Source organism: Triplophysa rosa, linkage group LG25 (assembly GCF_024868665.1).
Source record: "Triplophysa rosa linkage group LG25, Trosa_1v2, whole genome shotgun sequence".
Lineage (NCBI taxonomy): Eukaryota > Metazoa > Chordata > Actinopteri > Cypriniformes > Nemacheilidae > Triplophysa > Triplophysa rosa.
The window spans coordinates 16,689,281-16,708,765 of NC_079914.1; the positions used below are offsets into that span (position 1 = coordinate 16,689,281).

The window sequence follows — 19,485 nt, forward strand, 5'->3', positions numbered from 1 at the left end:
GAGAGAGACAGAGAGAGAGAGAGAGAGAGAGAGAGAGACAGAGAGAGAGAGAGAGAGACAGAGAGAGAGAGAGACAGAGAGAGAGAGACAGAGAGAGAGAGAGAGAGAGAGAGAGAGGGGGATTTTCATCTGTCAGTCACGTGTGTAATGAAATGTTGTGTATATTACAAGCATTCATGACACTGCTTCAGTGTGTTAAGAGTAAAAGTCCTTCATGAGTGTGTTGTGTGTGTGAAGGTGGCGGTGAGGTTAAACTCATGAAGCGCTGAAGAACTCCACCCATGAAACATGAGGCCTGGCAGCACATCTGAACGCCTGTAATTGAATTCAGAGAATCCCACCACTGCGACTATTACACAACTTACACATGTCAAACAAAACCACAACACACACACACGTGACACACACTCTTTCTCTACACACACTGCTCTGTCTCATAGAGAACACATACTGTACACTACACCTTATCATCACCTCGGTACTTCAGCCCTGTGCATTATGGGATACTGTTATAGTTACATACATACTGATTGTGTTATTTCCTGTGCAGGTACGTCAGAGTATGCATACTTCAGTCAGAGTGTGTTAGTGTGTTGTTGTAAACATGAGGGGTTGTTGTAAACACTAAAGCCGACAGTGAATATCAATCACACACACACACAATTAAAATACTTGTGCACTCATACACAACGGGTCCAGCACTAACACACACACTTAATATACACCAGCACTAACTTACACACAATACACCAAACACACACATCATCATATATACACACACCCTAGTTAGTTCTGAACTGAACAGTTTCATTCTGAAAATAACATTACATGTAATTCATAAAGAAAGAAATATATTATTAAGGTCTTTTGAACATATCTCTACACGATTCGGGAAGTGTGTGAGTGTGTGTGCAGTGTTGTGAGTTTGTTTGTTTAGTTTGATTGACACACACATTCATCATAAGACGCGTGTCATCTTTACAGAGTTAGTGAAGAGTGAACAGGAATGAAGCTCGGGGGGTTTCGTGTCCGAACGGCTCATCCTAACACACTAACCCTTCAGCACACTCAAGACATAAACACATTCAGTCCTGTAACTCAACAAGTCATCACACAACCTGCAACACTAAAGTCAACACAACTCATCAACTAAATAATGATCAATAAACCAATATCCGATCAACATTATTCATTTAAAGCAGTGTTACGACTTGGAGATTCTTATTAAAGCACTCAAATAGAGTCTCGTGATTTATTATTTAAATATGAACACATGAATATTTCCACATCTGTGTCATGACATGCAGCGCTGGTCATGTTCTCAGTTCAGTCAGCAAAGTGTCATAAACGTTATTCTTGAGTTTGTAAGTGTGCTTTATTGAATAAATAACTGTAAAACACAGTTTATCACAAGTAACAGCTTTTACCGTGCTGTCTACGAGACATCACGTTCCGCAAATATCGCGAGACTTTAGACCCGCTCGCTCTCAGATGAGCTCTCTCTCTGACAATCTGTCTCCGTCTCTCTCTGGATTCCTTTACATTTCAATTGAAATTTGTAAATGGTTTAAAGTAAATGTTTTTTATTATGTTTATTGTGTTTTGTATATGTTGTAAATAGGCTACACGTACATACATTATCTTTCTTTCACGTGCCTGTGTTTAAAATGTTTTTTTTTAATGTTTTTATGTTTCAGTGTTTTATGTAAAATGCTTTGGCGATATTATACACGATCATGCCAATAAAGTACATTTAAAATTAATTGGAAATACTATGAATTAAGAATATTCAATATTATGAGCTTCACGTTGTTGGATTAAAGATGTTTCCTTTGTCGTTTGTTGGAATTTGCGAACGTAACTGAAACTATTCACTATTGATTTTTAGTAATAAAGCTGCTGTCTGTCGCCCCCTGCCGTCATCGTGTGCGCCACGCCCCTCTTCTTCTATATTTGGCCATGCCTTACTGAAGCGCCACCGATTGGTCCGTCGAGTGCAGGAGGGAATGACCCGGATGCGCAAGCGGCCGTGTTGTGTCCGCCCCTCCCCCACAGTGTCCCGGATGAGGAAGTGAAGCGCTGACAGGGCTGGGTTCCGTCACAGAGTCGATCCGAACCTCGTCCGTAAACACACAAACGCGCGCGTCGAACCGAACCGAAGTCCACCGCAGGCTCGAGACCCGCAGAAACCGCAGACATGGTAAGAGAACGCGCTCACGCGCTCTGGGTCGATGCCCGTTTTAGGAAGAGACGCCGAGCGCCTCCCAGAACCCGACACGCACACACACACATACACATCACACACTAACTCACTCATTATTTGGATTAAAGCGTCTTATAAATGAGTTAATGTTAACAACACACACGCTGCACTCTTTAACACACACTGACCCAACAACACACACATATTACACACTGTAGTGCACTCTACTAGACACACTGACAACACACACACACACCATACAAACACTAACTGTACAGTGCACACTATAACACACACTGACCCAACAACACACACATATTACACACTGTAGTGCACTCTACTAGACACACTGACAACACACACACACACCATACAAACACTAACTGTACAGTGCACACTATAACACACACTGACCCAACAACACACACATATTACACACTGTAGTGCACTCTACTAGACACACTGACAACACACACACACACCATACAAACACTAACTGTACAGTGCACACTATAACACACACTGACCCAACAACACACACATATTACACACTGTAGTGCACTCTACTAGACACACTGACAACACACACACACACCATACAAACACTAACTGTACAGTGCACACTATAACACACACTGACCCAACAACACACACATATTACACACTGTAGTGCACTCTACTAGACACACTGACAACACACACACACACCATACAAACACTAACTGTACAGTGCACACTATAACACACACTGACCCAACAACACACACATATTACACACTGTAGTGCACTCTACTAGACACACTGACAACACACACACACACCATACAAACACTAACTGTACAGTGCACACTATAACACACACTGACCCAACAACACACACATATTACACACTGTAGTGCACTCTACTAGACACACTGACAACACACACACACACCATACAAACACTAACTGTACAGTGCACACTATAACACACACTGACCCAACAACACACACATATTACACACTGTAGTGCACTCTACTAGACACACTGACAACACACACACACACCATACAAACACTAACTGTACAGTGCACACTATAACACACACTGACCCAACAACACACACATATTACACACTGTAGTGCACTCTACTAGACACACTGACAACACACACACACACCATACAAACACTAACTGTACAGTGCACACTATAACACACACTGACCCAACAACACACACATATTACACACTGTAGTGCACTCTACTAGACACACTGACAACACACACACACACCATACAAACACTAACTGTACAGTGCACACTATAACACACACTGACCCAACAACACACACATATTACACACTGTAGTGCACTCTACTAGACACACTGACAACACACACACACACCATACAAACACTAACTGTACAGTGCACACTATAACACACACTGACCCAACAACACACACAATAATATATGACACACTGAGCAACACAAGACATGTGCAGTAACACACTTATACACAATACACATCATTACCACTGCAACACACACACACTGTACTATACAATACACTATACACTTTATGATACACTCTGAGCAACACACACATCATTAAGCACCAAAATACACACTAAACCTTAACAACACAAAAACTGAATGATGCATGTGTATAGGTTTGTTAGTTAGTGTTTTGTGTAGATTTGTGTTGTTGTGTTTTGATATGTTCACTGTTGTCAGTATGTACACTTTCAACTGTTGTCATGTTGTGTGTCATTCACAGATAAATACATTTATGTCATGAGGTTTTGTTTACACTTCAGAGTTGTGTTACACTATCTGAGTGTTGATTTACTGATGAACGTAAATATACAAATCTTGTTGTTCACTGTTATTCAGCCTGTTCTTCCGAAATCACCACAATAACACAATTGCGTGAATCAATTGAACCACAATTAAGGTTTTTAGTTTAACACCAGCAGACACAAGTCTAGTGTTGTGTTTGTGTGTTTATTTCTGTAAGTTTGTATGTGAAGTGTGTGTGTGATCAAAATACGTTGTACAGTTTTATTATTGTGTGTGTGTGTGATGTAAGCATTGATGATTTCAGTTCCTGTCATGTTTGATGTCAGCGTCAGTAAACACAACGTCACAACATTGTGCATCATGTGTTCACTCTTGTGATGTTCAGTTTGATTCTGGCTGTTGTGTAGTTGTAATGTTTGTTGTGTGTCAGGATTGTAGTATAATGTGATTAAAAGAAGAATCTCGTGACACGGATGTGCAGTATGTCTTCTCTAGATGATGAGTTGTGTGTAGTGTTTTGTAAAACACACAACGTCGTCTCGGCTCTTTACAAACTTAAATATTTGTGCTTTAAGAGTGAATTCTGCTCTCTCTCCATCAGCAGCACCTCATATTTACATCACAACACACACACACACACACTGGAGCATTTACATGAGAGCCTGTAACAGACTCCGAGCAGGTGGTCTCAATCTCAGGTCACCTCCTCATCTGCCCTTTGACCCCTCACACATGCACACACAGTGTGTGTGTCAGGAACAGGAGGTGTTGTTGAGACGGGAGCGGTTGTGTTTGGGTTCAGCGATCGGTCTGCTGGTTCCGGCAGTCTCTGATGGAGTGAGTGAGTGTGTGTGTGCGTCAGGTTGTGTGTGCGTTCGACATCAGTTTGTGTATCTTTCAGTGTGTCATAACACAAAGTGTGTGTATCCGAGCACTTACACAACTGCTTTAAGACATATTCATATCACAGACACTACAGAGAGTGTTGGTGTGGGGAGTGTCTGTGAGTTGTGTTGTTGACAGATATATGTGTGTGAGTGTGTTGTGTTGATTAATGTTGTGTTTGTGTATTTGTACAGAATGACCAGCAGTTGGATTGTGCTCTGGACCTCATGAGGCGTTTGCCTCCACAACAGATCGAGAAGAACCTCAGTGACCTCATCGACCTGGTGAGTGTGTGTGTGTGTGTGTGTGTGACCGGTGTTGTGTAAAGCTGTAAACACACAACACGCATGACGTACTGTTTTATTTGTGTGGAAGTATAAAGTCGTGTTTCATGTGTTGTTTGTTTTCTGTTGAAGAATACAGATTGTGTTGTTCTGAGACGTGTTCCTCTACATCACATGTGTTGTGTGTGTTTGTCAAGTTGTTGAAGCATGAGATTGTGTTTGTTTTCACAGCGTTCAGTCAGATGCAGAACAGCTCGTACTCTCACTGTCAGTGATCTTCATTTATACGCGCGCGCGCGCACACACACACACACACACCGGTGTGTTAATGAAGGGGGGGCGGTTGTTGTTATGTGTCATTAGTGTGTGTGTCAGTCACTCAGCGGGGCGAGAGAGTTTCACCGTCACACACGTGTTTAATGAGGAGGACGAGACTTCACTGTGTGTGTGTGATGTGTCTGACAGATACACAAAGACTTGACTTCCTTCACAGCAGGACGTTCGTTTCATCTGTGTGTGTGCGCAGGTACCCAGTCTGTGTGAAGATCTGCTGTCGTCTGTGGATCAGCCGCTGAAAATCGCTCGTGATAAAGTGGTGGGGAAAGACTATCTTCTGTGTGATTATAACCGTGACGGCGACTCCTACAGGTCAGAACATCACACTGCCGTCAGTTCTGTTGTGCACACGACACGTGTTTAGTGAGTGGATTGTTGTTGAATGTCACACGAGTTTGTGTTCTTGTGTGTGATGTCAGATCCCCCTGGAGCAATAAATACGAGCCTCCTATAGATGATGGAGCCATGCCGTCCGCTCGCCTCCGTAAGCTCGAGGTGGAGGCCAACAACGCTTTCGACCAATACAGAGACCTGTGAGTACACACACACACACACATGCAGGAGACTGTAAGCGCTGTGATTGGCCAGCCGCCTGTGATTGACGTGTTGTGCTCCTGTCAGGTATTTTGAGGGCGGGGTTTCGTCTGTCTATCTGTGGGATCTGGATCATGGATTTGCTGGTGTTATCCTCATTAAGAAGGCAGGAGACGGCTCGAAAAAGATCAAGGGATGCTGGGACTCCATCCATGTGGTGGAGGTGCAGGTAACACACACCTGATCAGCACACTTCTGACATTTAATGACACGGATCTTTGTGATTGACGTTTGTGACGATGATGAATGTTTGTTGTGTTGTTTCAGGAGAAATCCAGCGGCCGTACGGCTCATTACAAACTCACATCTACTGTCATGCTGTGGCTGCAAACCACCAAAACCGGCTCAGGAACCATGAACCTGGGCGGCAGCCTCACCAGACAGGTCAGACACACACTGACAGACAGATACAGTCAGAGATATGTGACAGTGAGACATCTAAGAGACAGACAGGCCATGCAGTGAGACAGGCCATGCAGTGGGACAGACAGACCATGCAGTGGGACAGACAGACCATGCAGTGAGACAGACAGACCATGCAGTGAGACAGACAGACCATGCAGTGAGACAGACAGACCATGCAGTGAGACAGACTGGCAATGCAGTGCGACAGACTGGTAATGCAGTGCGACAGACTGGTAATGCAGTGAGACAGACTGACAATGCAGTGAGACAGACTAGTAATGCAGTGAGACAGGCCATGCAGTGCGACAGACAGGCCATGCAGTGAGACAGACTGGTAATGCAGTGCGACAGACTGGTAATGCAGTGAGACAGACTGACAATGCAGTGAGACAGACTAGTAATGCAGTGAGACAGGCCATGCAGTGCGACAGACAGGCCATTCAGTGAGACAGACTGGTAATGCAGTGAGACAGGCCATGCAGTGAGACAGACCATGCAGTGCGACAGACTGGTAATGCAGTGAGACAGGCCATGCAGTGAGGCAGACCATGCAGTGCGACAGACAGGCCATGCAGTGAGACAGACTGGTAATGCAGTGAGACAGGCCATGCAGTGAGACAGGCCATGCAGTGCGACAGACTGGTAATGCAGTGAGGCAGGCCATGCAGTGAGGCAGGCCATGCAGTGCGACAGACTGGTAATGCAGTGAGGCAGGCCATGCAGTGAGGCAGGCCATGCAGTGCGACAGACTGGTAATGCAGTGAGGCAGGCCATGCAGTGCGACAGACTGGTAATGCAGTGAGACGGGCCATGCAGTGAGGCAGACTGGTAATGCAGTGAGACGGGCCATGCAGTGAGGCAGACTGGTAATGCAGTGAGACAGCAGTTATTTAGTGGTTGCAGGGTGAGATGATGACAGACAGACAAGTTATGCAGTGAGACTCTCTGTCTATGTTTAGCATGGTCACACAAGTGACAGTAGCTGATTCAGACCATACTCATGAGAGGTCATGTGACCACACCTGACCAATCCCTGTCTCTCTCTCTCTCTGTCGCTCTCTTCAGATGGAGAAAGATGAGACTGTTGGAGAATCTTCTCCTAACATTGCTAACATTGGACGCCTGGTGGAGGTACACACACACACACACACACATGTTGAGTTGAGCTGATATGGATTGTGTTGAAATCAAACATCTGTTGATTGCTTCAGTCTATAAGTGTAACTCATCTGTTAGGGTTAGGGTGGTCTTGTGGTTTAAATCTGCAGTAATAAGAGTAATCTCAGTTTACAGATGTGATGATTTAGATGTGTGAGCTGCTGTGATCACTTCACACTTTCAGTCAAATCACTTTCATGTTTCTCTTTAAACACATTAAGACTCGCTCTGTGTGTGTGTGTGTGTGTGTGTGTGTGTGTGTGTGTCTCAGGATATGGAAAATAAGATTCGATCCACCCTGAATGAGATTTATTTCGGCAAGACTAAAGACATCGTCAACGGTCTGAGGTATGACAACTGTGTGTGTGTGTGTGTGATGTGTGTGAGAGAGAGAGAGGTGTGTGTGTGTGTGTGTGTGTGTGACGTGTGTGAGAGAGAGAGAGGTGTGTGTGTGTGTGTGTGACGTGTGTGAGAGAGAGAGAGGTGTGTGTGTGTGTGTGTGTGTGTGACGTGTGAGAGAGGTGTGCGTATTCTCCTATCAGGATGTTTGTGAGACGTGCTGCTGGTGTGTTCTTCTGCTGATTTCATGATGTTGTGTCAGCGGTTGTGTTGGTGCAGACGGATCACGACACTACAGTTCTCTTCTCTGTTTCCTACTGGCTCCGCAGCTGAATGATGTTTCAAGTTCCCGAATCTAACGATTCACTCACTGAATCACTGAATCTCTAGCACTGATGCTTGATGAATTCAGACACTAGTACAGAAATATTTCTCTGAGTCTGAGTGAATCGTGACTGACTGATGTCTCTCCAGACTAAGAAGAATGTGTAACGCGGCTTTCATAAGAAAACAAAACCATTCCAGAATCATCACGTGCTCCTTTGATTTTCATTTCTCTTTCTCTGTATCTCTCTGTCATCTCTTCACACTTTTGTTTTGATGGTCTTCATTGCTCTTTCCTCTCTGTGTGTGTGCGTGCGGGCTGCAGATCTATTGAGTCTCTTCCTGATAATCAAACGTACCGTCAGTTGCAGCGGGAACTCTCTCAGGTTCTGACTCAGCGTCAGATCTACATTGACTAGGGTCAGAGGTACAGCAGCACACCCGTGAGCGTGATGTGCCTTTAACTGAACCACACTAACTGCATGCAGGTGCATTCTGGGTACAGATCATGAGCGTGTGTGTGTGTGTGTGTGTTCACAAACCCCATCTGAACTCTAGACAAGAGCTCGACGGTTCCAGTTCTGCTTCTGTGAATCTTTCAGTTATATCACCTCAAAATCTAAAGAAACCAAGAAGTTATTTTGATTCAATAATGTTCACTCTTAAGTCTGTGTTTGGATCTTTGTGCAATCCATAACCTTTTCTTTACACATAAACAAAAGTTGGTGTTTTTTTGTCTTGTGCGGTGAAATATGAGGTGTTTCTGTGTGGTTTTACTTGAAAGAGAAGGAATAACTGCCTGTGTGATGTGTAGATCTGATTGGTGTGTTGTGTTGTTGTGTTCAGGAGCGTTCAGACGCTGGCGGATAAGTCACAGAAGGAGGCTCTGAAGAACGATCTGTTGAATGCACTCACCCAACGCAGCAAACAGCAAAGCTAGAAACCGTCCGTCTCTCTCTCTCTCTCTCTCTCTCTCTCTCTCTCTCCCCTCTCTGTCTCTCTCTCTCTCTCTCTCTCTCTCTCTCTCTCTCTCTCTCTCTCTCTCTCTCTCTCTCTCTCTCTCTCTCTCTCTCTCTCTCTCTCTCTCTCTCTCTCTCTCTCTCTCTCTGTCTCCTCCTCTCTCTCTCTCTCTCTCTCTCTCTCCTCGTCTCTCTCTCTCTCGTCCTCGGTCTCTCTCATCTCTCGTCGTTGTCTCTCTCTCTCTCTCCTCTCTTCTCCTCGTCTGTCTCGTCTCTCTTCTCTCTCTCTCTCTCTCTCTCTCTCTCTCTCTCTCTCTCTCTCTCTCTCTCTCTCCACCTCACACCTGTCTGCTCATCAACAGGAGAAAAGACGCCGTTTTTTGTATTTTCAGCTCACCTGTCTGTCTCTCTGGCCATCTGTCTGTCTGCTCTGCGATCATGTAGTATTAAGACAGTGCTGGGCGTGTCTGTCTGTCTGGCTCTCAGTGACATCACAATGGGGGGCGGAGCTTCTCTCCGCTCATCAGAAGAATAAGTTTATTGGTTTGGTTTTGTGTAGGCTTGAGAAATGAATGAGGAGCCCCAGAGAGGCAGGAGAGGGATTATATAAATATATATTAATAAATATACACACGTATGTATTATGGCCATTATATCATTTCATATTCTCGCTGTTAATATTCAACTTTCTGCTTGACTTCACACAGATGAGCGTGTGTGTGCGCGAGTGTGTGTTGTGAATGTCTGTGTGTTCATGCAAGAACAGCACACATATTCCTGCTCTCTCTCTCTCTCTCGCTCTCGCTCTCCGTCTATCTAGGGGCATCAGACAGTTTTGTTTTCTGCGGGGTGGATTATCATCATTATTGTCTAGTTTATATTTCTTTTGTTTTTTGTTGTTGTTTTTTTGTAAAAGCTTTACAGTTTATGTTGTATTAGGGGCCTCCAGCAACAATAAAAACACAAAAAACTCTCATTGCGTGTTTGTGTTATTTCACAGCTCTGATGTGATTTTTCCTCATGATTATGAAGGTTTTAATAACTTTTATTATCTGTGACACTGAAACCTTCATCTGGTTTTCTGATCATTTGAGAGCTCCTGGTAAACAACACAATTCAATATTTTTACACTTTGGTCACATTTCAAATCTCTGTTGTGCTAATATTTTAACCTTCATCTTGTTTGTCAGAATCTGTTCAGTAAAACTTCACTAGTTCACTTGTTTTTTCTCTACATTTATTTTTGAACCACATTGACTGTTTTTCGCGTCTCCTCTGATGATAAATGTGCCCGTTGCTGGCAAGCAAACGATTTAATTTGAATAAGTTGCATAAAATATGAATAGCTGTTTTTTAACTTGTGTGTCATTAAAGAGTCGGTAGATCATGTAGAAGTGTTTTGTTTCGAGAGACTTGTGAAAGAACAGATCGCAGATACTTTTATGGACTCTTCACAGCGCAGGAAACGATATTGAATTATTCTTTACACATTTATTTGTGTGTAAATATTAAACACGTTGTTATTGAAATGTTATGATGGCAGGTGTGCAGTGACACACTGCTGACAGCAGGAGGCGCTGCAGTAACAAACATCTGAACAGAATAACGAGCTCACAAACGATCCTGTCACACAAATGAAAAGTTGTTCCAGTGATTCCTCAATGTCATTATAAATCATTTGTTATTTATATGATTAAACTGTGAGAGCTGTGTTTGTATGTTTTATTTTAGATGTTCAGGTGCTTTTATAAAACATGTACTTTATGCATTAAAACATCAAGATCAAAGCACATTAAAATAACTGAACCGCCAATGACCTCTTTCTATTTCCAGATTTACTGAGATGTTTTATTTGGATGAAAGGGTTCGTGTATTGTCTGTTTTTCTGACTGATCGTCTTCATCTTTGTAATTTTTTATTTTGTTATTTTGCAGTTTCGTGTGTTTGTTCCTCGTTCTTAGTAAAGAACAACAACATTGTGTGGATGCGAATAAATGAAGAGTTTCTTCCCTTATAGAAGCCAACCATGGTTTTATTATAGTAAGTATGTTCTTTGCTTTTTTATGGATGTGTAGCTATATGTGTTTTTCCTTTTTTCCCTTATTATTATGTAAAAGAGATTTGAACATTTTTACTTTTTTAATTGAGATGATAAAATATAACAACATTACAAAGTGTTTTAAAAACCGATATGTTCTTTGGTGGATTCACTAGATTTGTGTTACTATTAGAAATATAATTTCGGTGCAGTTATTGTTGTGAAACCAATTTAAAAAACTCTGTTTTTTATTCAGTTCTCAGTCAACTGTAAATGCTGTTTGAATCACTGGCAGGACTTCTAGAGCTCGCGCAGGCTGGGGCAGTAACTGTTGCCCTTTTAAGATCTGCCCCCATACATAGGATACCCCTCACCCCCTCGCTACCCCCCCCCCTTCTTCCCCGATGCTCTGAATCAGGTTTATGTAAATGACCCCCCCCATATTCACTAGAGGTGTATGTGTGTGCGCGCGCGCGCTCGACCGCAGTGCGTGGATCAGCATGGAGACTCCACACGCAAAGTTTGAGGCGAAAAACTGCGTTTAATTCACGCGCCGTGGACGCGCAGCACTGAGGAGAGATGTTCGTCGCACCGTGGGATTTGTTGCTCGTTGTTTTCGGGTGCTTGAAACTCCCGTGGGTCGCGGATTGTTTTGTCGTTCATGTGAGTGAAGATGCGGGACCGGGCGCAGCGATCGTCGCGCTGGAGAGCGGCGCGTCCTGCGCGCTCGAGCAGCTCATCCAGCCCGGATTTACGGAGAGCTTCCTGCGCCCGAGTGCGGGTGCGCTCGCGCTCTCGGGCTCCGTGAAGTGCGACGCGCTTCCCTCGAACCCGTTCGCTGTGTTCGCGGTGGAGGAGTGCGCGGACGACGCGTCCGGTTTCAGACACCTTTTAACCAGCCAGTATGATGTGCACGTCCACGGCAGGAACTGTGTAAACCAACGCAAGCGGACAGGAAAAGTGGACGTGGAAATTATAAGTTTAATCAAAGGTTCAGCGTGTCGGGACGCGGGCTCGGCTGTTTTCCGGGTGTCTGACGTGCTACCCAGTTACCCGCGGCACGAGACTCTGTGTAACGTGAGCGAGACTTCAGCGCTTTACTTCAGCGATGGCCAGCTGTTCACCTCCGCGCCGCTCTGTTTCACCCGCGACTCTCTGCTGGAGTTTCACCTGCGCTGCGCGGGACGCGAGAGAGGCGCGCAGACGCGCGTCGTGCATGCGCATTGGCGCGTGGGTCGCGGCCCGTTTACTCGAAGTCACCTGATGAAGTTATTGCGTTGGGCCGCGCGCTCAGACTCGGGTCTGTTGAACCGGCGCAGGAGGAACGTCAACAATAGCCCTCAGTTTCAGCCTCCCATGTATCAGGTGTCCGTCCCAGAGAATCAACCCGCCGGGACTTTTGTTGTTGTTTTAAAAGCAGTTGATCAGGATGAGGGCGAGGCCGGGCGACTGGAATATATTCTGGAAGCTCTTTTTGACAGTCGCTCCAGTAATCTCTTCACCGTTGACCCGGTCAGCGGTGTCGTTTCCACCGCCGAGATACTGGACCGAGAAACAAAAGACACGCATGTGTTCAGGGTGACGGCGGTTGATCACGGGACGCCACGTCGCACCGCCATGGCCACGCTTACCGTAATGGTGAGGGATACGAACGACCACGACCCCGTGTTTGAACAGCAGGATTATAAAGAGAGCGTGAGAGAGAATCTGGAGATCGGTTACGAGGTTCTGACAGTACGTGCCACAGACGGTGACTCCCCCGTGAACGGAAACATCCTTTATCATTTACTAAACAACACCGGGACCAACGATGTGTTTGAGATTGACTCCCGGTCCGGCGTCATACGCACAAGAGGACCCGTGGACCGCGAGACCACTGAATCTTACGTGCTGCTGGTGGATGCGAACGACCAAGGTCGTGACCCTGTGCCCCGCAGCGCCACTGCGACGGTGCACATCGTGGTGGAGGATGATAACGACAACGCGCCGCAGTTCAGCGAGAAGCGCTATGTGGTCCAGGTTCCGGAAGACCAGACGCCCAACACTGAAATCCTGCAGGTGATGGCCACCGATCTGGACCGCGGGAACAACGCCGTCGTCCATTTCAGCATCATGAGCGGTAACACCCGGGGTCAATTTTACATCGACGCTCAGACTGGTAAATTGGATCTGGTGAGTCAGCTGGACTATGAGATGAATAAAGAGTACACGCTTCGTATCCGAGCGCAAGACGGAGGACGTCCACCTCTGTCCAACATCAGCGGCCTGGTCACAGTTCAGGTGCTGGACGTCAATGACAACGCCCCCATATTCGTCAGCACACCGTTCCAGGCGACGGTTCTGGAGAACGTTCCTGTGGGATATTCGGTCATTCATGTTCAGGCGGTGGACGCTGATGCTGGCGAAAATTCCCGTCTGGAGTACCGCCTCACAGAGACCACGCCCAACTTCCCCTTCACTATCAATAACAGCACCGGCTGGATCATCGTATCGTCCGAACTGGACAGAGAGAGCGTCGACTTTTATAACTTTGGCGTCGAAGCTCGAGATCACGGCACGCCCTCCATGTCCTCGTCCGCTAGCATTAGCATGACTATTTTAGACGTCAACGACAACAACCCCGAGTTCACGCAGAAGTCCTATTACATGCGTCTGAACGAGGACGCGGCTGTAGGAACGAGCGTGGTCACCGTGTCCGCCGTGGATCAGGATATTAACAGCGTGGTGACGTATCAGATCTCCAGCGGAAACACGCGCAACCGTTTCTCCATCACCAGTCAGAGCGGCGGAGGACTGATCACGCTCGCCCTCCCGCTGGACTACAAACTAGAAAGACAGTACGTCCTGACGGTCACGGCGTCTGATGGCACACGCTTGGACACGGCCAAAGTGTGCGTGAACGTCACGGACGCTAACACGCACAGACCCGTGTTCCAGAGCTCGCATTACACGGTGAACATCAATGAAGATCGAGCCGTGGGCACTACTGTGGTTATCATCAGCGCCACAGACGAGGACACGGGTGAGAACGCTCGCATCACGTACTTCATGGACGACAGCATCCCGCAGTTTAACATTGACCCGGACAGCGGCGCCGTCACCACACAGATGGAGTTGGACTATGAGGATCATGTGTCGTACACGCTGGCCATCACGGCCCGAGACAACGGCATCCCGCAGAAATCAGACACCACGTATCTGGAGATCCTGGTGAACGATGTGAACGATAACTCGCCTGTGTTTCTACGCGATCGCTACGCGGGTTCCGTCATGGAGGACATCCCTGTGTTCACCAGTGTCCTGCAGGTGTCCGCCACCGACCGCGATTCAGGACTCAACGCTCGAGTGTTCTACACGTTTCAGGGAGGAGAAGACGGCGACGGAGACTTCATCATCGAGTCCACATCAGGGATCGTGCGATCTCTGCGGCGCCTGGACCGCGAGAACACGCCCGTCTATAATCTCCAAGCGTTTGCTGTTGATAAAGGAGTTCCGGCGCTCAAGACTCCGGTGGACGTTCAGGTGACGGTTCTGGACGTAAACGATAACCCGCCAGTGTTTGAGAAGGATGAGTTCAATATCTTCGTGGAGGAGAACAGTCCCATCGGTCTGGTGGTGGCCTTCATCTCAGCATCAGACCCGGACGAGGGCAGCAACGCTCAGATCATGTATCAGATCGTGGAAGGAAACATCCCCGAGGTCTTCCAGCTGGACATCTTCTCTGGAGAGCTCACGGCTCTCACTGACCTCGACTACGAGACGCGGTCGGAGTACGTCATCGTGGTTCAGGCCACGTCCGCTCCTCTCGTGAGCAGAGCCACGGTCCACGTCAAACTCGTAGATAAGAACGACAACGTCCCCGTCCTGAAGAACTTCCAGATTGTGTTCAACAACTACGTGACGGATAAAAGCAACAGCTTCCCGTCGGGGGTCATAGGACGGATCCCGGCCAGCGATCCGGACGTGTCGGATCAGCTTCGCTACAGTTTTGAAGCCGGGAACGAGCTGAATCTGGTGATTGTGAATCAGAGCAGCGGTGAGATTCGACTCAGTCAAGCTCTGGATAATAACAGACCGCTGGAGGCGTCCATGAAGATCTCAGTGTCAGGTGAGAATCTGCTGAAGCTTTGCGTGACAAATGTGCATTTCCAGGCTGGTTCAGTGATGTATAATACATGACCTCTGCTCCTCTAGAGAGAGAGAGAGAGAGAGAGAGAGAGAGAGTCAGTATTAATACATGAGCAGTGAATGTGGGACAGTAATGTTGCTTTAGGTGATTTAGTCATTGAAGCATATGAAGGTTTAGTCATGAGTGTGTGTGATGCTCTGAGACTGAGACACGCTCACATGAGTTTGTGTGATTCTGACAGACAGATGCATTAAGAGCCCACTGAAATGAGAGAAACACTCGAGATTCATTCATGACGATTACATCACAATTCACTTCATGTGCTCTTTAGTGTGTGTGTGTGTGTGTGTGTGTTATAGTTCGATTCAAACGTGTGTAACAGCTGGTGCTGTGTGTCAGCCAATCAGAGAGCAGAACACACCACTCGCATCACACCTGCTGATGCGTGTGTCAGTGCTCACGCTGAGCAACGAGAGAGAAAAATACTGCTGCGTGTGTTTCAGTATCTCAAACGAAGTTGTTCACTGAGCTTGTTGCAGTGCATTCTGGGATTGATATGTGACCCTGGAGCACAAAACCAGTCTTCAGTAGCACGGGTATGTTTGTAGCAATAGCCAACAAAACATTGTATGGGTCAAACTATCCATTTTTATTTTATGCCCAAAATCATTAGGATACTAAAGTCCCAGTGAAATTAAAAATGACAATTCGTATTTTTTCATGAAGTATTGCAGCGTTTATAGTAGATAGCTTATCAATGTGGGTCACTCTCTTTTTCTAATTCGTGTGCCCTCATAATCTTCAATTAAAATCTGAAAATGCACTTCTGCCCTGAAATGACTATCCATCTCAAATGACATAAATTAGGCGGCTTGGGCGGAGCATCCGTTAACTCCTCCCCTTCAACTGTCAGTCTGCTGCCAGTTTCATTTCAAAATGCAACAGCTGTTTTTACACATCCAATCAATTCGTAGTGAAAAACGCAAGCCACGCCCACTCATGTTCTCCTTTGAAATTCATTTTCACTCCGAAATGTGTCAGAATACGGAAGTAAAAATGATCGCAACTTCCGGTTCACGGGGACTTTAAGTAAAGATCATGTTCCGTGAATATATTTTGTAAATTTCCTACCGTAAATATATCAAAACGTTATTTTTGTGTGTAATATGCTATTCTTTTTTCACCCTCAGATTCCAGAGTTTTAAAAAGTTGTATCCAAGTCAAATCCTATTCTAACAAACCATACATCAATGAAAAGCTTATTTATTCAGCTTTCAGATCCTGACCCATAAGACTGTTTTTTGTTGTCCAGGGTCACATATGTGATACACATTGAGCATCTGAATGAAACGAGGGGTCTTCACTTACAAACGTTCACTTTAAAATGCTCCCGGTGCGGTCGATGTTGATGATTCTGTGAGCACGCGCGTGCGAGATCTCCGCTGAATCTCATTGAGAGATTATCACGCTGATAGAAATCCAGTCGGTAAACACAAGTGATTCCTGCAGGAGCAGAGAGACTCCAGAAGGTTCTTCAGATGTTTCAGTGCTTGTTGTTGGTCAGTCACATCTGAAGAGATATTACACTCAAGAGAAGGACACATACGTCTGGGAGACGTCTATTTGATGTCTGTCTTTACATCTGCCAGACGTGTTTACTGTCAGATGTCATATAGACGTCTAGAAGATGTTTGTAAGATGTTTATGGTTTAATGGATGTAAAACTGCTCCTTCTAAGATGTTTTTACACAGCAGATGTTTTCCAGATCTTTAGCAGACGTCTGACAGATGCACCTGTGCTGTTTTCTGGTGTAAATCATTCGAGATGTTTATTATAAGTCAAATTATTTTATAAAGTAAAATGTGTGAATGAACTCATAGACTGGAACATGTGTTACATCTGAAAGTGAGAATTGACTCATTTGACAGAAAATAATTAACAGAACATCATAGCAACCACCTGACAACCCTAGCATCAATGTCTCTGTCTCTCTCTCTTTCAGCCTGCCTTTCGTTCTCAACCCGTCTCGCTCTCGCCCCTCCTCCCTCTTCTCTCTCTCTTTTTTCTGGTGTGTGAATAATGCCGTTGAGAAATGCTTTTGTTAAGCAGTGAGTCGTCATGACGACCTCAGCGGAGCCTGAGAAATGCCTGCTGGGTGGGGCGGCTCACAGTGCGCGTGTGTGTGTGTGTGTGTGTGTTGTAAAAAAACTGCAAGAAACTCTGAAGAGAGCTGACACCCCCAACACAAACACACACACGAGTGAATCCTATGACCCTCAGGTTCAGCTTGTGTGTGTGGGGGTGTGTGTAGGGTTTGTCTGGTGTGTTGCTGACTGTTAAGTGAACTTCCATTAAGAGCAGACTTCACCTGAGTGTGTGTGTGTGTGTGTGTGTGTGTGTGTGTGTGTGTGTGTGTGTGTGTGTGTGTGTGTGTGTGTGTGTGTGTGTGTTGGTGGTGTGGTGTGTGTGTGTGTGGGGGTGTGTGTGTGTGTGTGTGTGTGTGTGTGTGTCCTCATGGGCACAAAAGCTAATAAATTGTACAGAACAATATTTTTTACAAATCTAAAAATGCAAAAAGTGTTCTATGATCTTTAGGTTTAGGTTTAGGTTTAGGGATAGGGGATAGAATATACAGTTTGTACAGTATAAAAACATTACGCCTATGGACTGTCCCCACGGGGATAGTCAACCAAAGCCTGTGCGTGGTGTGTGTGTGTGTGTGTGTTAGTGATTTATGTATGACTTTTCTACCCTGTTGCTCTGTTGAACTGGACAGATGACATCACTGTGTGTGTGCGTGTGCATGTGTGCATGTGTGTGTGAAACAGAAGTCCAGAATGATCAGCACATAAAATCACATTTATTCTTCATACATGTGAAGTTAAACCTGTCCCACAAGTGTGTTATGAGATCTGATTCCTGTTTCTGGACTCACACACTCACACTGTGGCACAAACTCTGACCTCCATTGTGTGTGTGTGTGTGTGTGTGTGTGTGTGCGTGCGTGCGTGCGTGCGTGCGTGCGTGCGTGCGTGCGTGTGTGTGTGTTTGTGTGAGACGGCCGCAGGGCTTTTAACATGCTAATGCTTTGAGTCTCAGACCTCCTGGACGAGCTCCATAATGAAGAGCAATGACAGGAATGTGTGTGTGTGAGGCTGGTGAGAGGTCACAAATAAATACAAATCACCCAAGAAACATTGTGTGACTGTGTGTGTGTGTGTGTGTGTGTGTGTGTGTGTGTGTGTGTGTGTGTGTGTGTGATCTTGTTTCCTACTTTAACCAACCCCCCCCAAACACACACACACACACACACTTGTGTTGTTAACAGACTCTTTGAGATGTTTGATTTGTGGTTGTTGGAGATGAGAAGCTTCAGTCTGTGTGTGACAGCAGGGAAATGTGTTGCGTAGGAGGTGTGTGTGTGTGTGATTCAGTTAGATGTTAAAAGAGTGTCATGATGTTCAGTGTGTAGCGTTGTGTTGTATTTGTATGTTTCACTGCATGTTAAAGTGTGTTCAGTGGTGTTTCATGTGAGGGTTCACACACGTGTTGTGTTGGGTTTCTTTGATTAAATGACACTTCATGAGAGAGGGTTCCTGCGCTCTGATTGGCTCTGATTGGTCCCGCCCCCTGCTGAGTGCACTATTCTGAGCTCAGGTGGAGGAAATCCGGTTGCCATGACAGCAGGCGCCCGCGGCAACACTGATACCTACACACACACACACACACACACACACTCTAAACACACACACACTTCAGCTGTTGTGATTGGCTGCCGCTCTGATAATGTATAAGTATGCAGGTAGTTAATTATAGTGGGCGTGTCCGTGAGTGTGTGATTGGTCCAGAGAGAGGCGTGGCTCAGAGAGCAGTGTCAGTGATGGAATTTAGTTACCATAACAACACGATCAGTCTGAGGAGAGTTGAGAGAGAGAGAGAGAGAGAGCAACAAACGCAGCAAACAGCAAAGCTAGAAACCGTCCGTCTCTCTCTCTCTCTCTCTCTCTCTCTCTCTCTCTCTCTCTCTCTCTCTCTCTCTCTCTCTCT

At 45.8% G+C, this 19,485-nt stretch overlaps 2 protein-coding genes across 3 annotated transcripts in view; both read left to right on the forward strand.

The window, feature by feature from the left end:
• Positions 1–2,041: 2,041 nt before the first annotated feature.
• capzb (capping actin protein of muscle Z-line subunit beta) lies at positions 2,042–9,431 on the forward strand. Of its 2 annotated transcripts, XM_057325472.1 has the most exons (10): positions 2,042–2,200; positions 5,066–5,155; positions 5,682–5,803; positions 5,911–6,024; positions 6,113–6,254; positions 6,353–6,469; positions 7,556–7,621; positions 7,920–7,996; positions 8,637–8,738; positions 9,158–9,431. In XM_057325472.1, the coding sequence occupies exons 1-9, from the start codon at positions 2,198–2,200 to the stop codon at positions 8,728–8,730; spliced, it is 825 nt and encodes a 274-aa protein (XP_057181455.1). In that variant the 5' UTR covers positions 2,042–2,197; the 3' UTR covers positions 8,731–8,738; positions 9,158–9,431. The 2 variants fall into 2 exon arrangements, with proteins under 2 accessions (XP_057181455.1, XP_057181454.1); XM_057325471.1 differs by lacking the exon at positions 8,637–8,738 and having other exon boundaries at positions 9,158–9,425.
• A 2,337-nt stretch (positions 9,432–11,768) lies between these two features.
• celsr2 (cadherin, EGF LAG seven-pass G-type receptor 2) overlaps positions 11,769–19,485 on the forward strand; it is a 51,776-nt gene continuing 44,059 nt past the window's right edge. Inside the window, exon 1 of the mRNA XM_057325386.1 lies at positions 11,769–15,416. Within this exon, the coding sequence (XP_057181369.1) occupies positions 11,888–15,416 (3,529 nt within the window). The 5' untranslated portion in view covers positions 11,769–11,887. The remainder of the gene's footprint in view (positions 15,417–19,485) is intronic.